The 18,359-nt window shown below is 51.3% G+C and overlaps 1 protein-coding gene across 1 annotated transcript in view; it reads left to right on the top strand.

Annotated features, from left to right (window-relative positions):
- The window catches only part of LOC137562466 (phospholipid scramblase 3-like), a 58,323-nt gene that overhangs the window by 1,798 nt on the left and 38,166 nt on the right, over positions 1-18,359 (top strand). The window contains exons 2-3 of the mRNA XM_068273833.1: positions 11,639-11,734; positions 14,947-15,101. Coding sequence (XP_068129934.1) covers positions 14,958-15,101 — 144 coding nt within the window. The 5' untranslated portion in view covers positions 11,639-11,734; positions 14,947-14,957. The remainder of the gene's footprint in view (positions 1-11,638; positions 11,735-14,946; positions 15,102-18,359) is intronic.

The following is an 18,359-nucleotide window of genomic DNA, read 5'->3' as shown; positions in this document are numbered from 1 at the left end:
TAGGGAGAAGAGGCAGGAGAGAGGTGACATAGGGAGAAGAGGTAGGAGAGAGGTGACATAGGGAGAAGAGGTAGGAGAGAGGTGACATAGGGAGAAGAGGTATTAGAGAGGTGACATAGGGAGAAGAGGTAGGAGAGAGGTGACATAGGGAGAAGAGGTAGGAGAGAGGTGACATAGGGAGAAGAGGTAGGAGAGAGGTGACATAGGGAGAAGAGGTAGGAGAGAGGTGACATAGGGAGAAGAGGTAGGAGAGAGGTGACATAGGGAGAAGAGGTAGGAGAGAGGTGACATAGGGAGAAGAGGTAGGAGAGAGGTGACATAGGGAGAAGAGGCAGGAGAGAGGTGACATAGGGAGAAGAGGTAGGAGAGAGGTGACATAGGGAGAAGAGGTAGGAGAGAGGTGACATAGGGAGAAGAGGTAGGAGAGAGGTGACATAGGGAGAAGAGGCAGGAGAGAGGTGACATAGGGAGAAGAGGTAGGAGAGAGGTGACATAGGGAGAAGAGGTAGGAGAGAGGTGACATAGGGAGAAGAGGTAGGAGAGAGATGACATAGGGAGAAGAGGTAGGAGAGAGGTGACATAGGGAGAAGAGGTAGGAGAGAGGTGACATAGGGAGAAGAGGCAGGAGAGAGGTGACATAGGTAGAAGAGGTAGGAGAGAGGTGACATAGGGAGAAGAGGTAGGAGAGAGGTGACATAGGGAGAAGAGGTATTAGAGAGGTGACATAGGGAGAAGAGGTAGGAGAGAGGTGACATAGGGAGAAGAGGTAGGAGAGAGGTGACATAGGGGGAAGAGGTAGGAGAGAGGTAACATAGGGAGAAGAGGTAGGAGAGAGGTGACATAGGGAGAAGAGGTAGGAGAGAGATGACATAGGGAGAAGAGGTAGGAGAGAGGTGACATAGGGAGGAGAGGCAGGAGAGAGGTGACATAGGGAGAAGAGGCAGGAGAGAGGTGACATAGGGAGAAGAGGTAGGAGAGAGGTGACATAGGGAGAAGAGGTATTAGAGAGGTGACATAGGGAGAAGAGGTAGGAGAGAGGTGACATAGGGAGAAGAGGTAGGAGAGAGGTGACATAGGGGGAAGAGGTAGGAGAGAGGTAACATAGGGAGAAGAGGTAGGAGAGAGGTGACATAGGGAGAAGAGGTAGGAGAGAGATGACATAGGGAGAAGAGGTAGGAGAGAGGTGACATAGGGAGAAGAGGCAGGAGAGAGGTGACATAGGGAGAAGAGGTAGGAGAGAGGTGACATAGGGAGAAGAGGTATTAGAGAGGTGACATAGGGAGAAGAGGTAGGAGAGAGGTGACATAGGGAGAAGAGGTAGGAGAGAGGTGACATAGGGAGAAGAGGTAGGAGAGAGGTGACATAAGGAGAAGAGGTAGGAGAGAGGTGACATAGGGAGAAGAGGTAGGAGAGAGGTGACATAGGGAGAAGAGGTAGGAGAGAGGTGACATAGGGAGAAGAGGTAGGAGAGAGGTGACATAGGGAGAAGAGGTAGGAGAGAGGTGACATAGGGAGAAGAGGCAGGAGAGAGGTGACATAGGGAGAAGAGGTAGGAGAGAGGTGACATAGGGAGAAGAGGTAGGAGAGAGGTGACATAGGGAGAAGAGGCAGGAGAGAGGTGACATAGGGAGAAGAGGCAGGAGAGAGGTGACATAGGGAGAAGAGGTAGGAGAGAGGTGACATAGGGAGAAGAGGTAGGAGAGAGGTGACATAGGGAGAAGAGGTATTAGAGAGGTGACATAGGGAGAAGAGGTAGGAGAGAGGTGACATAGGGAGAAGAGGTAGGAGAGAGGTGACATAGGGAGAAGAGGTAGGAGAGAGGTGACATAGGGAGAAGAGGTAGGAGAGAGGTGACATAGGGAGAAGAGGTAGGAGAGAGATGACATAGGGAGAAGAGGTAGGAGAGGTGACATAGGGAGAAGAGGTAGGAGAGAGGTGACATAGGGAGAAGAGGTAGGAGAGAGGTGACATAGGGAGAAGAGGTAGGAGAGAGGTGACATAGGGAGAAGAGGTAGGAGAGAGGTGACATAGGGAGAAGAGGTGGGAGAGAGGTGACATAGGGAGAAGAGGCAGGAGAGAGGTGACATAGGGAGAAGAGGTAGGAGAGAGGTGACATAGGGAGAAGAGGTAGGAGAGAGGTGACATAGGGAGAAGAGGTATTAGAGAGGTGACATAGGGAGAAGAGGTAGGAGAGAGGTGACATAGGGAGAAGAGGTATTAGAGAGGTGACATAGGGAGAAGAGGTAGGAGAGAGGTGACATAGGGAGAAGAGGTAGGAGAGAGGTGACATAGGGAGAAGAGGTAGGAGAGAGGTGACATAGGGAGAAGAGGTAGGAGAGAGGTGTCATAGGGAGAAGAGGTAGGAGAGAGGTGACATAGGGAGAAGAGGTAGGAGAGAGGTGACATATAGTGCTGGGCCGAACGGTTCGCCGGCGAACGGTTCCACGCGAACTTCGGTGGTTCGCGTTCGCGTCCCGCTGGCGAACCTTTGCGGAAGTTCGGTTCGCACCATAATGCACCTTGAGGGTCAACTTTGACCCTCTACATCACAGTCAGCAGGCCCAGTGTAGCCAATTAGGCTACAGTAGCCCCTGGAGCCCCACCCCCCCCTTATATAAGGCAGGCAGCGGCGGCCATTACGGTCACTCGTGTGCTGCCTGCGTTAGTGAGAGTAGGGTGAGCTGCTGCAGACTGTCTCTCAGGGAAAGATTAGTTAGGCTTAACTTGTTCCTGGCTGGCTGCATACCTGTTCTGTGAACCCACCACTGCATACCTGTACTGTGAACCCACCACTGCATATCTGTTCAGTGAACCCGCCACCACTGCATACCTGTTCTGTGAACCCATCACTGCATACCTGTTCAGTGAACCTGCCACTGCATACCTGTGCTGTGAACCTACCACTGCATACCTGTTCTGTGAACCCACCACTGCATACCTGTGCTGTGAACCCACCACTGCATACCTGTTCAGTGAACCCACCACTGCATACCTGTTCTGTGAACCCATCACTGCATACCTGTTCAGTGAACCTGCCACTGCATACCTGTGCTGTGAACCCACCACTGCATACCTGTTCTGTGAACCCACCACTGCATACCTGTGCTGTGAACCCATCACTGCATACCTGTTCAGTGAACCTGCCACTGCATACCTGTGCTGTGAACCCATCACTGCATACCTGTTCTGTGAACCCACCACTGCATACCTGTTCTGTGAACCCACCACTGCATACCTGTTCAGTGAACCCACCACTGCATACCTGTTGTGTTCAGTGAACCCGCCACTGCATACCTGTTCTGTTCAGTGGACCCGCCACTGTATACCTGTTTAGTGAACCCGCCACTGCATACCTGTTGTGTTCAGTGAACCCGCCACTGCATACCTGTTGTGTTCAGTGAACCTGCCACTGTATACCTGTACTGTTCAGTGAACCCGCCACTGCATACCTGTGCTGTGAACCCACCAGTGCTGAGAAGAGAAGTCGCCTAAGTCACAAAAGTGTTAAGTACCTCACCTTTATCAAAATGAATGAGGCATGGATCCCGGAGGGCTGCTGCCCGCCCCAAGACTAAGTAAGTCCCCGCACACACAGCATCTCTGCCTGCACGCCGTGTGACTGGCTGCCTGGCCTGCCCCAAGTAGACTAAGTCGCTCCCAGTCCCTCCACACAGCATGTCTGCCTGCAGGCCGCTTGACTACCTTCTCCGCCACCACCAACAGGGTCCGGGACTCCAGGCGGATTGCTGAATTTTTTAGGCCGCTGCTAGCAGCGGCCGCTGTAATAATTTTTCTGGTGCGTGTACATGACTGCCTAATTTTTCTGGCTGCACTGCGGGCAGCTGCAACAACAAAAGAAAAGGCATGTACATGCGCCCATTCCCCTTCGTGATCATTACCTTGCCGTGGTGAAGGGGCTTGCGTATCACAATGAAGCAATGACCGGCGCCTAGATGAGTGTCTCGGGGGGCACACAAAAGATAATAAGGTCGTTGCTTCATTGTGGTCAGACCAAATTTGATCAGCTGGACAGTCACTGTTCTGTCATTCAGCTACATCAGCCAGGCGACCATATGGGCTGTAAAGCCACCAAAACCTGCACTCTCGCCATGGTGCGCACCAGTCCAGCATGGCCGTCACTACACAAACAGCTGTTTGCGGTGCGTTACACGGTGAGTTTGGTGTGTCAGTGTGAAGCAGTACCTTAATTACACTACCTGATTGATGTATACACATGCAAGATGTTTTAAAGCACTTTAGGCCTGTCATTTAGCATTCAATGTGATTTCTGCCCTTAAAACGCTGCTTTGCATCAAATCCAGATTTTTCCCCGGGACTTTTGGCATGTATCCCACTCCGCCATGCCCCCCTCCAGGTGTTAGACCCCTTGAAACATCTTTTCCATCAGTTTTGTGGCCAGCATAATTATTTTTTTTTCCAAAGTTCGCATCCCCATTGAAGTCTATTGCGGTTCGCGAACTTTTCCGTGAACCGAACCTTCCGCGGAAGTTCGCAAACCCGGTTCGTGAACCTAAAATCGGAGGTTCGGCCCAACTCTAGTGACATAGGGAGAAGAGGTAGGAGAGAGGTGACATAGGGAGAAGAGGTAGGAGAGAGATGACATAAGGAGAAGAGGCAGGAGAGAGGTGACATAGGGAGAAGAGGTAGGAGAGAGGTGACATAGGGAGAAGAGGTATTAGAGAGGTGACATAGGGAGAAGAGGTAGGAGAGAGGTGACATAGGGAGAAGAGGTAGGAGAGAGGTGACATAGGGAGAAGAGGTAGGAGAGAGGTGACATAGGGAGAAGAGGTAGGAGAGAGGTGACATAGGGAGAAGAGGTAGGAGAGAGATGACATAGGGAGAAGAGGCAGGAGAGAGGTGACATAGGGAGAAGAGGTAGGAGAAAGGTGACAATAGGAGAAGAGGTAGGAGAGAGGTGACATAGGGAGAAGAGGTAGGAGAGAGGTGACATAGGGAGAAGAGGCAGGAGAGAGGTGACATAGGGAGAAGAGGTAGGAGAGAGGTGACATAGGGAGAAGAGGTAGGAGAGAGGTGACATAGGGAGAAGAGGTAGGAGAGAGGTGACATAGGGAGAAGAGGTAGAAGAGAGGTGACATAGGGAGAAGAGGTATTAGAGAGGAGACATAGGGAGAAGAGGTAGGAGAGAGGTGACATAGGGAGAAGAGGTAGGAGAGAGGTGACATAGGGAGAAGAGGTAGGAGAGAGGTGACATAGGGAGAAGAGGTAGGAGAGAGATGACATAGGGAGAAGAGGTAGGAGAGAGGTGACATAGGGAGAAGAGGTAGGAGAGAGGTGACATAGGGAGAAGAGGTAGGAGAGAGGTGACATAGGGAGAAGAGGTAGGAGAGAGGTGACATAGGGAGAAGAGGTAGGAGAGAAATGACATAAGGAGAAGAGGCAGGAGAGAGGTGACATAGGGAGAAGAGGTAGGAGAGAGGTGACATAGGGAGAAGAGGCAGGAGAGAGGTGACATAGGGAGAAGAGGTAGGAGAGAGGTGACATAGGAAGAAGAGGTAGGAGAGAGGTGACATAGGGAGAAGAGGTAGGAGAGAGGTGACATAGGGAGAAGAGGTAGGAGAGAGGTGACATAGGGAGAAGAGGTAGGAGAGAGGTGACATAGGGAGAAGAGGCAGGAGAGAGGTGACATAGGGAGAAGAGGCAGGAGAGAGGTGACATAGGGAGAAGAGGTAGGAGAGAGGTGACATAGGGAGAAGAGGTAGGAGAGAGGTGACATAGGGAGAAGAGGTAGGAGAGAGGTGACATAGGGAGAAAAGGTAGGAGAGAGGTGACATAGGGAGAAGAGGCAGGAGAGAGGTGACATAGGGAGAAGAGGCAGGAGAGAGATGACATAGGGAGAAGAGGTAGTAGAGAGGTGACATAGGGAGAAGAGGCAGGAGAGAGGTGACATAGGGAGAAGAGGTAGGAGAGAGGTGACATAGGGAGAAGAGGTAGGAGAGAGGTGACATAGGGAGAAGAGGTAGGAGAGAGGTGACATAGGGAGAAGAGGTAGGAGAGAGGTGACATAGGGAGAAGAGGTAGGAGAGAGGTGACATAGGGAGAAGAGGTAGGAGAGAGATGACATAGGGAGAAGAGGCAGGAGAGAGGTGACATAGGGAGAAGAGGCAGGAGAGAGGTGACATAGGGAGAAGAGGCAGGAGAGAGGTGACATAGGGAGAAGAGGTAGGAGAGAGCTGACATAGGGAGAAGAGGCAGGAGAGAGGTGACATAGGGAGAAGACGTAGGAGAGAGCTGACATCGGGAGAAGAGGTAGGAGAGAGGTGACATAGGGAGAAGAGGTAGGAGAGAGCGGACATCGGGAGAAGAGGTAGGAGAGAGCTGACATCGGGAGAAGAGGTAGGAGAGAGGTGACATAGGGAGAAGAGGTAGGAGAGAGGTGACATAGGGAGAAGAGGTAGGAGAGAGGTGACATAGGGAGAGGAGGTAGGAGAGAGGTGACATAGGGAGAAGAGGCAGGAGAGAGGTGACATAGGGAGAAGAGGCAGGAGAGAGGTGACATAGGGAGAAGAGGCAGGAGAGAGGTGACATAAGGAGAAGAGGAAGGAGAGAGGTGACATAGGGAGAAGAGGCAGGAGAGAGGTGACATAGAGAGAAGAGGTAGGAGAGAGGTGACATAGGGAGAAGAGGTAGGAGAGAGGTGACATAGGGAGAAGAGGCAGGAGAGAGGTGACATAGGGAGAAGAGGTAGGAGAGAGGTGACATAGGGAGAAGAGGTAGGAGAGAGATGACATAGGGAGAAGAGGCAGGAGAGAGGTGACATAGGGAGAAGAGGCAGGAGAGAGGTGATATAGGGAGAAGAGGCAGGAGAGAGGTGACATAGGGAGAAGAGGTAGGAGAGAGCTGACATAGGGAGAAGAGGCAGGAGAGAGGTGACATAGGGAGAAGACGTAGGAGAGAGCTGACATCGGGAGAAGAGGTAGGAGAGAGGTGACATAGGGAGAAGAGGTAGGAGAGAGCTGACATCGGGAGAAGAGGTAGGAGAGAGCTGACATCGGGAGAAGAGGTAGGAGAGAGGTGACATAGGGAGAAGAGGTAGGAGAGAGGTGACATAGGGAGAAGAGGTAGGAGAGAGGTGACATAGGGAGAAGAGGTAGGAGAGAGGTGACATAGGGAGAAGAGGTAGGAGAGAGGTGACATAGGGAGAGGAGGTAGGAGAGAGGTGACATAGGGAGAAGAGGCAGGAGAGAGGTGACATAGGGAGAAGAGGCAGGAGAGAGGTGACATAGGGAGAAGAGGCAGGAGAGAGGTGACATAAGGAGAAGAGGTAGGAGAGAGGTGACATAGGGAGAAGAGGCAGGAGAGAGGTGACATAGAGAGAAGAGGTAGGAGAGAGGTGACATAGGGAGAAGAGGCAGGAGAGAGGTGACATAGGGAGAAGAGGCAGGAGAGAGGTGACATAGGGAGAAGAGGTAGGAGAGAGGTGACATAGGGAGAAGAGGTAGGAGAGAGGTGACATAGGGAGAAGAGGTAGGAGAGAGATGACATAGGGAGAAGAGGTAGGAGAGAGGTGACATAGGGAGAAGAGGTAGGAGAGAGGTGACATCGGGAGAAGAGGCAGGAGAGAGGTGACATAGGGAGAAGAGGTAGGAGAGAGGTGACATAGGGAGAAGAGGTAGGAGAGAGGTGACATAGGGAGAAGAGGTAGGAGAGAGGTGACATAGGGAGAAGAGGTAGGAGAGAGGTGACATAGGGAGAAGAGGTAGGAGAGAGGTGACATAGGGAGAAGAGGTAGGAGAGAGGTGACATAGGGAGAAGAGGTAGGAGAGAGGTGACATAGGGAGAAGAGGCATGAGAGAGGTGACATAGGGAGAAGAGGTAGGAGAGAGGTGACATCGAGAGAAGAGGTAGGAGAGAGGTGACATAGGGAGAAGAGGTAGGAGAGAGGTGACATAGGGAGAAGAGGTAGGAGAGAGGTGACATAAGGAGAAGAGGTAGGAGAGAGGTGACATAGGGAGAAGAGGTAGGAGAGAGGTGACATAGGGAGAAGAGGTAGGAGAGAGGTGACATAGGGAGAAGAGTTAGGAGAGAGGTGACATAAGGAGAAGAGGCAGGAGAGAGGTGACATAGGGAGAAGAGGCAGGAGAGAGGTGACATAAGGAGAAGAGGCATGAGACAGGTGACATAGGGAGAAGAGGTAGGAGAGAGATGACATAGGGAGAAGAGGTAGGAGATAGGTGACATAGGGAGAAGAGGTAGGAGAGAGCTGACATAGGGAGAAGAGGTAGGAGAGAGGTGACATAGGGAGAAGAGGTAGGAGAGAGGTGACATAGGGAGAAGAGGCAGGAGAGAGGTGACATAGGGAGAAGAGGCAGGAGAGAGGTGACATAGGGAGAAGAGGCAGGAGAGAGGTGATATAGGGAGAAGAGGTAGGAGAGAGGTGACATAGGGAGAAGAGGTAGGAGAGAGGTGACATAGGGAGAAGAGGCAGGAGAAAGGTGACATAGGGAGAAGAGGTAGGAGAGAGGTGACATAGGGAGAAGAGGTAGGAGAGAGCTGACATAGGGAGAAGAGGTAGGAGAGAGGTGACATAGGGAGAAGAGGCAGGAGAGAGGTGACATAGGGAGAAGAGGTAGGAGAGAGGTGACATAGGGAGAAGAGGTAGGAGAGAGGTGACATAGGGAGAAGAGGTAGGAGAGAGGTGATATAAGTGAAGTGAAGTGAAGCCAAGCCTCCCCCCCGGAGCCCTTGTCCAATCCATGGACAAGGGGCTCTTCCCTGCCTCCCTTGCCCCAGGTGGAGGCGGGGGCGATGACTCCCTGGGGGGGTTCATGGTGGCATCTGGGAGTCCCCTTTAAGAAGGGGATCCCCAGATTCCCACCCCCCTCACAGGAAAAAAAGAGTATAGGGGCACAAAGTACCCCTTACCCATTCCCACAAAGGGTTAAAAATGAAATAAAAACACAACCGCAAGAAATTTTTTTTTTGATTAATCTTAATTAACCAGAAATACTTACCTGTACCTTAAAAAAAATGTTCCCGCGTGTCACGGACGATTGCGGGGACGCAGGCGCGTCCTGGAACCGCCCGTGAAGAAAAGAACGATCGCACTCGATTCCTGCATCGATTGCGCTTCAAAACGGTACAATCTGGGTTGAGTGTGTAGGGACAGCTAAAGTCCTTTTCTTAGCAAAGAGAGCACCATTCCAAATGCTGGTTGGCCCTTTTGATATGCTAATGAGCCTGGGCCCAGAGAGTCCCTGGCTTCAAGCTGTGCTGATGGCCCATCCATCAGGTATAAGGTGACAAACACCATGACAGAACCAATTTAGAGTGAGGAAACTCAGACACTCCGACTCCTTTTCCCAGCAGGGAGCCGACATGTGGCTTGCTGCTGCCAACTTCAAAGAACCTTTGCCTGGGAATGACCTGGTATAAATCCCAGGGGTCTCTCATATTCCATAAACTGCTATATATCATATTTTCTGTGTTGCCAGGCTGGCAGACCCTCCAAACTAACAGAGCAGGTAGGGCCCTGCCTGGCGTTGGTTCTGAGAACATTTCAGAACCTTCTGAGGTAAAGACTGCCCGTTAGGCAGTTCAACAGTGCCCTAATGGTACCACAGGGGTCCCACCCCTCATGTTTGGTATCAGACTGCTGGGTACATCGAGGCAGACCTGAAAATATTAGTAAATCTGCCCTGACCTGTACGGTTCTGTGAGATAGAGCCCATATATGGTTAAGGCATGATTTCTGGTCTCCAGGACAAGGGCAGGACTCATCTCATGTTCTAAGGGGGTGGGTGGGCCCGCCCTCACTTCCTCCTACTGAATCAGGGGCATAAGAATGGGAGAGGAGCCAAACTCAGGGTCCTCCACACTGAAACATCTTGCACTCATCAGATGCCAGCTTGAGGATATGCTGGCATCCACCTGGTCTGAACTCTGAACTCTGGACTTTGAAACCAAGGACTTTATGATTCTTCCCACAATAAGGACATCTTTCCAGGAACTAAGTATTTTTCTCCCTTCTTTTATTTTTCATACTGGCTATTACTGTTTTCATAATTGTTGATTTTCATAATTGTCTGTATATATTAATTATTTATATTGCGTGAATAAACGACTTTTCCCAAGTCATTCACTGTTTCGCTACCCTGCTTATCAGCACACACAGAAATGATCCCGGGTCTCTGAAGATACGCTACTGTTTGTTTGTTGTTGGCTAGACAGAATATCGTGTGTTTAACCGTTTTATTCGCAGGATTAGTCAGTCAGTTAGTGGGCCCCACGGTCCCATAGTAACCGCGGTGGTGGCAGTTTACTCTGAACCAGTAGGTGACGTTGTAATCACCCGTGTCTCACAGGCTCCCTTCTGAGTTGTCTGCGGCTAATTCTTAACGGTTCCTGCGCATTGACTGCGACCAGAGTTCGCACGATCTGTGCGCTGGCACCGTTTAGAAGGCTAAGTGCGGTCAGCCACTGAGGGCTCCTGTGACACCGCGCCAATGATCCAACGAATACAGTATACTCTAATGTTGCGACCTTGATTGAAGATCTCCGCTGACACGCAACCCCGACGCCACACACTGCCGCTCCCCCGGGTGCTCTAGCTATACTGAGCATAGCTAGAGCTAAAAAGCATCTTTGAATTCGGCTCCAAGGAGCCCCATTGGTCTATTAACAGACCAATGGGGTTCCTCCTGATACCCATTGGTCTGTTATTAGACCAATGGGGAGCCTTGGAGCCAAAATGTAAAGATGCTTTTGATCTCAGCTATACGCAATATAGCTAGAGTGCTCCGTGGTCCCTCCTGCACGGCTTTCTGCACTTCTCCCCGCATACCAATCTATAGCACCCACCCATCCTGTCACCCTGTGTGCTATGGGTGCTCCGGGGTGGGTGCTATAGATTCAGTATTCGGGGGAGACGTGCAGAAAGCCATGCATACATATATACACATACACTTTTTTTTATTTATTAAAATGTATTATTATATTTTTTATTTATGTACAAATAACAAATGGCGCACGACACTACAGTGTTCAAAATGCTATTTTGTGTTTTAACATTAAAACGCAAAATAGCGTTTTAAACACTTTAGCGGCAGCTCCAATGCGCCATTTTTTCCCCGGCGCCGCTTTTGACTGTATGCGGTTTAGGAGGCTCCACTTCCTGCGACTGAGTCATCCTACTTTGAGCCTGATACGTGAAAGGCTGGTAGATTTTATTGGTAATATCGCTAGCGGGAGCTCCGCCCTTTACACTATTAGTGCCATGCATGTTACCGCCGGTATAACATGCGCTGTAGTGTAACGGGCGGAGCTCCTCTGCCGCTATTACTGTTCTCATTAATGTCATGTTATGTAGTCCTCAGATTGGCACAATGTGTGTTATACAGATTTTCATCTTGTTGCGCAGTACGGCGATGGGGAAATGCTGAACACGTTGTTAGCTGTCATTTTTGTGGGCTAATGATTGTAGGCTAGTGACATAATGGAACATAGTGACATAGAGAGATCACGTTTCTTATTCTGGAACAGAAGTTCTGTATTTTCCGGGAAGCAAAACCGGTAGAACGTGTTTTCTACAGTTCAGTATTTGCTTTTGTACGTTTTTCTCTCCTGTCTCACGTGTGTATCCCCCTCCTCCTCTCCACAGCACACCTCTCACATCATTACCACCTCTGCTGAGGGCCGGATCACCAGATCTCCTTCAGGTATAAGGACAAGAGGCCAGATTTCTGCCCGGCAGCAGGTAAGACTTCCGATATCTCATGTTGTCGTGTCTCCATACTGTGGACCTCAGATACGGATCTACTGCTGGTAGAGATATGTTGTTGGATCCGTATCTCAGTGGTTATACATCACTCACATCCACGGATTTTATCTGAGTGCCATCTGGAGTTGGGAAGAATTTTTTTCCCTTTGGGGCTAATTGGCCCGTGCCTTGTAAGGGCATTAACAGGGATATGTGAGGGAGCAGGCTGGTGTAGTACTTTATTTTCTGGTTGAACTCGATGGATGTTTGTCTTTTTTAGCCCAACTATGTACCGGTAACTACAGCTGTGTCAAAACCAATGGAGAAGCAGTCATTTTCATCTTACATGTGCATGTCCACAGACCGCAATATCATAATATCATTTTTCAGCTATGGAGTGCCTGAAATGTGGGCTACAATCAGGGTACTCGGCTTAGAGATAGCTAAACACTTGGGTCTCGTGTAGCCAATCGGTAACCTGTCTTAGCTATGACCTAGCCAAGAGGTCAGAGTGGCAGGGGATGTGGCAAGGACGGCAGTAGGACTGGTTTCAGTTTGGCTGCTTTGTAGCTGAACTCATTCAGCGGCAATGGCAAAGGCCTTCTCTCCTGAGTGTATCGCAGAGATACTCTCAGGTCCAAGATCAGGGCCAGATTTACAGTTCAGGAGCCTATAGGCACAGATGCTCTGGCGCCCTAAACCCCGCCCTTCACTACAAGCCACACCCCAAAGTCACGCTCCCATTTCTTACCAGCCAGCATCTGCCTGTGAACTCGCACACATGACAGGGCCAGTCTTTCATATGCACCCTTGTAAAAAAGACAACTTGCAGCCTAGACATGACCTCACCCCCTAAAAAAAATTCCCCCCTGTGCTGGAATTGGGCGGGGAAACTACCATTCCTTAACTATGGGAGGCTGCTTCTCTTGCCTCCCATCTATGTGGACTGCGTAATGGGAGTCCGCTGTGACCAGGAGTTTAAAGATTCCACCTGTAGAATGTGCTTCTGGCTGTTGCAATGCATGCTGGGAGCTGTAGTTTGTAGATGCGAGTACATCTCCCGACATGCATAGTGACAGCTGGACGCATGCTCCATGGGTGGAATCTTTGAACTCCAAATAATCGCTCTGGACTCTCATGTCACACTCCACATGGATGGAAGGGCTAGAGGACAGCCCCCCATAAGCAATGGCGCTCCCCTCAACGACACACTGCGTTACAAACCTCCCTCATGGGGAGAATTAAACAAAAAAAGTCCAGAGTCCAGTACACTTTAACACACACACGCACGCACGCACGCACGCACGCACACACACACACACACACACACGCACGCACGCACGCACGCACGCACGCACACACACACACACACACACACACACACATGATTCAGTGCAAGTTCACACACACACACACACACTCCAGTACAAAGTAGCACACAAACGCGCGCACACACACAGGATCCAGCGCAAGTTAACACACATGTTCCAGTACAAAGTAACACAACGCAAAGTTAACACACACACACCACACACATACACCACACACAGAGGATTCACTACAAAGTAACACACACGCACACACACTGTACACACACACACCACACAATCCAGTGCAAAGTTAAGACACACAGCAGACACACAGGATTCAGTGCAAGATCACACACACGCGATCCAGTACAAAGTAATACACATGTACACACTCTAAAACACCCTCCCCTCCCCAACAACTACAGGGAAAAGCAAAGTACGTCACCACAGTCCACAGATCTGCTCTCTCCGCATGAAGGTCCAGGAAGAAGGTGGCGGCGGCATCAGGAAACACTCGCCCGACACGGCAGATTGACAAGCCCGTTGGCTGCAGTAAATGTGCCGCCGAGTCTCCTGTACTAGTGGTGGCAGCCAGCAGGAGGGATTTCACGTTACATTGCCGGATGCGACAGAGTAGTTTGGCAGGCGCAATGCTCTGCAGAGTGGGGTGTGCCGGGCGGCCGTAGTGACCCCCTTTGATGACAGTGTGGCCACATGTGACAGGAAGGGCGCCGCTATCGAGGACTGTCACTTCAAGACAGCGGGTGGGCGGAGAGGAATGCGCTCCACGGAGCTGCGCATCTCCAGGCTGTGCTTCTGCGTGCGCTAACGGCTCTCTGCTCTCTGCAGAGGGAGAGAGACAAGGGGACACTTCAGGCGGCTACTGACCCGCCTTTCACAAACGGGCCGCCTATAGGCACGCGCCTAGTGTGCCTTATGGTAAATCCGGCCCTGTCCAAGATGATGCATTAGGAATGAGAAACAATTGTTGACCAGTGGTCCATTGTGCTGGGTGATGCCAGGAGGGGTGAAGTATAGCACTGTATTGTCTGTGATTATTGGTTGATGTCAATAAACACAGTAGTTGCATTTTACTGGTGCCCATGAACTCTCTTTAGAATGCAGGCAATGGCGAGGATAGTGTGAGAATAGGAGAGGAAGAGGGAACATGAGAAATATAATGTCAAACAATTTTTTGAAAAAGAACAAGCAATGACCTCGCCTCAGTGCCGGAACATGAGGGAGCTGAGAACAGCAAGCAGATTCTTATCATCATAAAGCTCTGAACACGTGACCGCTGTCGCCGGTAAAACAGCGATTACTGTCTATATAGAGCAACGCAACCTCTCTACATTTATGGTAATCCATGTCGAGTATTGACGTCGATCACTCAGCTAGAGTGTGGTGAAGGTGGGGAGGAGACGGAATGTGGTGAATGTGGGGAGGAGCTAGGGTGTGGTGAAGGTGGGGAGGCGACAGGGTGTGGTGAAGGTGGGGAGGAGCCTGAGTGTGGTGAAGGTGGGGAGGAGCCCAAGTGTGGGGAGGAGCTAGGGTGTGGTGAAGTGGGGAGGAGCCAGGGTGTGGTGAAGTTGTGGTGTAGGAGGTGGGAAGGAGCCAGGGTGAGGTGAAGCTGGGCAGAGCAGGATCATTCACCAGGCATCCCCTAGGCAGTGCCTTGGGGCCTAGTGGGTGTAAAGGGGCCCATCTGCTACCTTCTCTGACCTCTCTCCACTCCAGCTTACCAAAAAGACCACAAGGGGGCCCCATATCCAGTACTTTGCCTAGGGCCCCATTACATCTTAATCCATCTCTGAAGCTGGGGTGTGGGAGGTGGGGAGGAGCCATGGTGGGTTGGAGGTTAAGAGACCCCCCTACTCAGTGATGTCTTCTTTATTGCAGGCTTTGCTAAAATGTTGGGTAAAGTATCCGGTGATGCCCCGCCCAGTTATGGTGCTATTTCATCTGCGGCCCCTCCTACAACTTACCAGGTGACACCCTACACGGACAGTGCGCTAGCTAAAGGAGTCCCCCCAGGACTACAACCCCTGCTGCAGGTAAGGCCAGTCCACGGTACAGATACTTCCTGTCTACCCATTCTGTGTTATAAGTTTAGTCATTGGGTGACTGTCTCATATGCTCGGCTATTGGCTAGATTTCCACAGCATGGAGCAGGAAGGGGAGGAGCAGCAGAGGATCGGGAGAGGAGGAGTGGTGGAGTATGGAAAGCCACAGAATGTTGCAAAGCATGGAGCAGGTGGGGGAGGAGCAGCAGAGGATCGGGAGGGGAGGAGTGGTGGAAGATGGAAAGCTACAGAATGTTGCACTGCATGGAGCAGGAAGGGGAGGAGCAGCAGGGGATCGGGAGGGGCAGAGTGGTGAGGGATGGACAGCCACATAGTGTTGCACTGCATGGAGCAGGAAGGGGAGGAGCAGCAGAGGATTGGATGGGAAGGAGTGGTGGAGGATGCACAGCCAGCTGCTTAGTGTTGCACTGCATGGAGCAGGAAGGGGAGGAGCAGCAGAGGATCGGATGGGAAGGAGTGGTGGAGGATGCACAGCCAGCTGCATAGTGTTGCACTGCATGGAGCAGGAAGGGGAGAAGCAGCAGAGGATGGGATGGGAAGGAGTGGTGGACGATGCACAGCCAGCTGCACTGCATGGAGCAGGTGGGGGGCGGAGTGGCGGGGGAATCAGGTGGGGCATCCTATGTTTTTCCATCCCTGTATTCCAATGATTCTTTGTAACAAAAGTATCAGCAGGATAACAGGTTTCCGATTATGTGGTGATCTGCAGTATCACCAATAATACAGATACTATATCTGATTATATGGTGATCTGCAGAATCACCAATAATACAGAAATAGTTAGCAAATGGCGTGTAAGACGTGACAAGGTTACTAGCTTTACTGCACAAAGTGTAGTGATTGGTGCAAACAGTAATTTTCTGATAGATCCTCAGCGGTAACCTCACCAGTGACGATGGAGGTTACAGATAGAGCCACAGCGGTAACCTCACCAGTGGCGATGGAGGTTACAGATAGAACCACAGCGGTAACCTCACCAGTGGCGAGGGCCCACTGGTGAGAGAGAGTAGTCAGACAGATCAGGTAGGCAACAGACGGGCAGACAAGGTACAGAATCGGCAGGCAGAATCAAAGTGGAGTTCAGGCAAAAATCGGCAACAAGATCAGATGGGCAGAAGCACAGAAGCACAAGGCAAAAGGATAGTTGAGAGTTCAGGCAAGGTTCATACACATAAAGACAATAATATCAATTATAATTATAGCTATCAAACAATTCCTATCTCTGTGTGAAATCCCCGGTTTCCTCCCGGATCAAAGCACACCGGAACTATCTAAGGTCTGAGCGCTAACACAAAGTATTCACAACAACAGACGATGAGCAAATGACATCTCCCAGCTTAAATACAGAAAGCAAACTCAAACCGCCCGCCCAGAGGGCTGGACCAATCAGCAGCGTGTGATTGGCAGGTTGGTGTCAGCTGACTGCAAGATCAGCTGACCCGTCTCCTCAGATTATAAAGGTCCTGCCGCCCCGCCCGCGAGCGTGCTGACCTAATCTGATGTGTAGAGGAGAGACCTGTCCTGCCAGGGGCTGTGCAAGATGACTGAGAGGATGCGGCAACCGCGGGGGTGACGTCAGACCCGGAAACGGCGGCCGCAGCACTCTCCGCTGGTGAGGTAATACTGCTACACCTGACAGTAACCCCCTCCCCTGAGGCGTGGACTCCGGACATGCCCTACACGGTTTATCAGGATGCAGTAAATGAAAGTTTTGTCTTAGCTCCTCCGCATGAAGACGATGTGCCGGTACCAATGATCTTTCCTCAGGACCGTAGCCCTTCCAATGAACAAGATACTGCACAGAATTCCGCACCCACCGTGAATCCAGAATTTCCTCAATTTCATACTCAGGCTCACCATCAATCACCACAGGGGGGCGGGGGGGCGGAGAGGAATCCACATACACAGCGGGTTTCAGCAAAGACACATGACATGTTTTAACACCTCTCATACCCGCTGGCAAAGACACTCTGTATGTCACATCATTCATTTTTTCAGAAATGGGATATGGCCCAAAGTATCGGGGTCCCAATTTAGTTGAGGGTGGTCTTAAAGGAAAACTTAAGTGAACTATAAAAAATGAGATTTACTCACCTGGGGCTTCCCTCAGTCCCCTGCAGCCGATCAGTGCCCTCGCAGTCCTGCTCTGACGCTCCAGGACCCGCCGGCGAGCACTTCCGGTTTGGCCGTCAGCATAGGGGGCGATAGGGATGGGAACGCGAAGAATCACTCGCGTTCCCATGCCTGTCGGCCGGTGACGGCCAAACCGGAAGTGCTCGCCGGCGGGTCCTGGAGCGTCAGAGCAGGACTGCGAGGGCACCGATCGGCTGCAGTGGGCTGAGGGAAGCCCCAGGTGAGTAAATCTCATTTTTTATAGTTCACTTAAGTTTTCCTTTAAGGAGATGTGACGTGTCGAGACCCAGACCATATCCCCAGGTTCAAACTCCCACTCAAGTGAACGTCTCTTGTCTGCCTGTTTTTTTTTGAACCTCAAAAGCTTTTCTTAAATTATCCTTCACTAATAGCCAAATCCTTTTGAGTGACTTCTGCCATTCCTCCAAGACAGGAAATGGAGATGACGCCACAGGCAGTGGGGAGAATTTAGGTGACCTTCCTGTGACCCCCTGAAAGGGAGAGAAACCTGATGACACGTTCTTAAAGAGACTCTGTAACAACAAAAACCTCCCCTGGGGATTACTCACCTCGGGTGGGGGAAGCCTCCGGATCCTAATGAGGCTTCCCACGCCGTCCTCTGTCCCACGGGGGTCTCGCTGCAGCCCTCCGAACAGCCGGCGACAGACCCGACTGTAGATTCAATATTTACCTTTGCTGGCTCCAGCGGGGGCGCTGTGGCGACTTTCGGCACGGAAATAGATAGAAATACCCGATCTCCGTTGGGTCCGCTCTACTGCGCAGGCGCCGGAAACTTGCGCCTGCGCAGTAGAGCAGACCCGACGGCGATCGGGTATTTCCGCCTACTTCGGCACCGACAGCCATCAGAGCGCCTGCGCAGGAGCCAGGAAGGTAAATATTGCGTCACGGCTGTACGGAGGGCTACAGCGAGACCCCCGAGGGACGCAGGACGGCGTGGGAAGCCTCATTAGGATCCTGAGGCTTCCCCCACCCGAGGTGAGTACCCCCCAGGGGCCGTTTTGTCGTTACAGTTCCTCTTTAAAGTGAACTAAGCAGCTTCTGGCTTCAAATAGCTGCAAGGGCTGCCATTGTTCA

The sequence above is a fragment of the Hyperolius riggenbachi genome, chromosome 3 (assembly GCF_040937935.1).
Source record: "Hyperolius riggenbachi isolate aHypRig1 chromosome 3, aHypRig1.pri, whole genome shotgun sequence".
Classification (NCBI taxonomy): Eukaryota; Metazoa; Chordata; class Amphibia; order Anura; family Hyperoliidae; genus Hyperolius; species Hyperolius riggenbachi.
The sequence above is the reverse complement of the archived record's forward strand: the minus strand, read 5'-3'. Positions and strand labels throughout refer to the sequence as shown.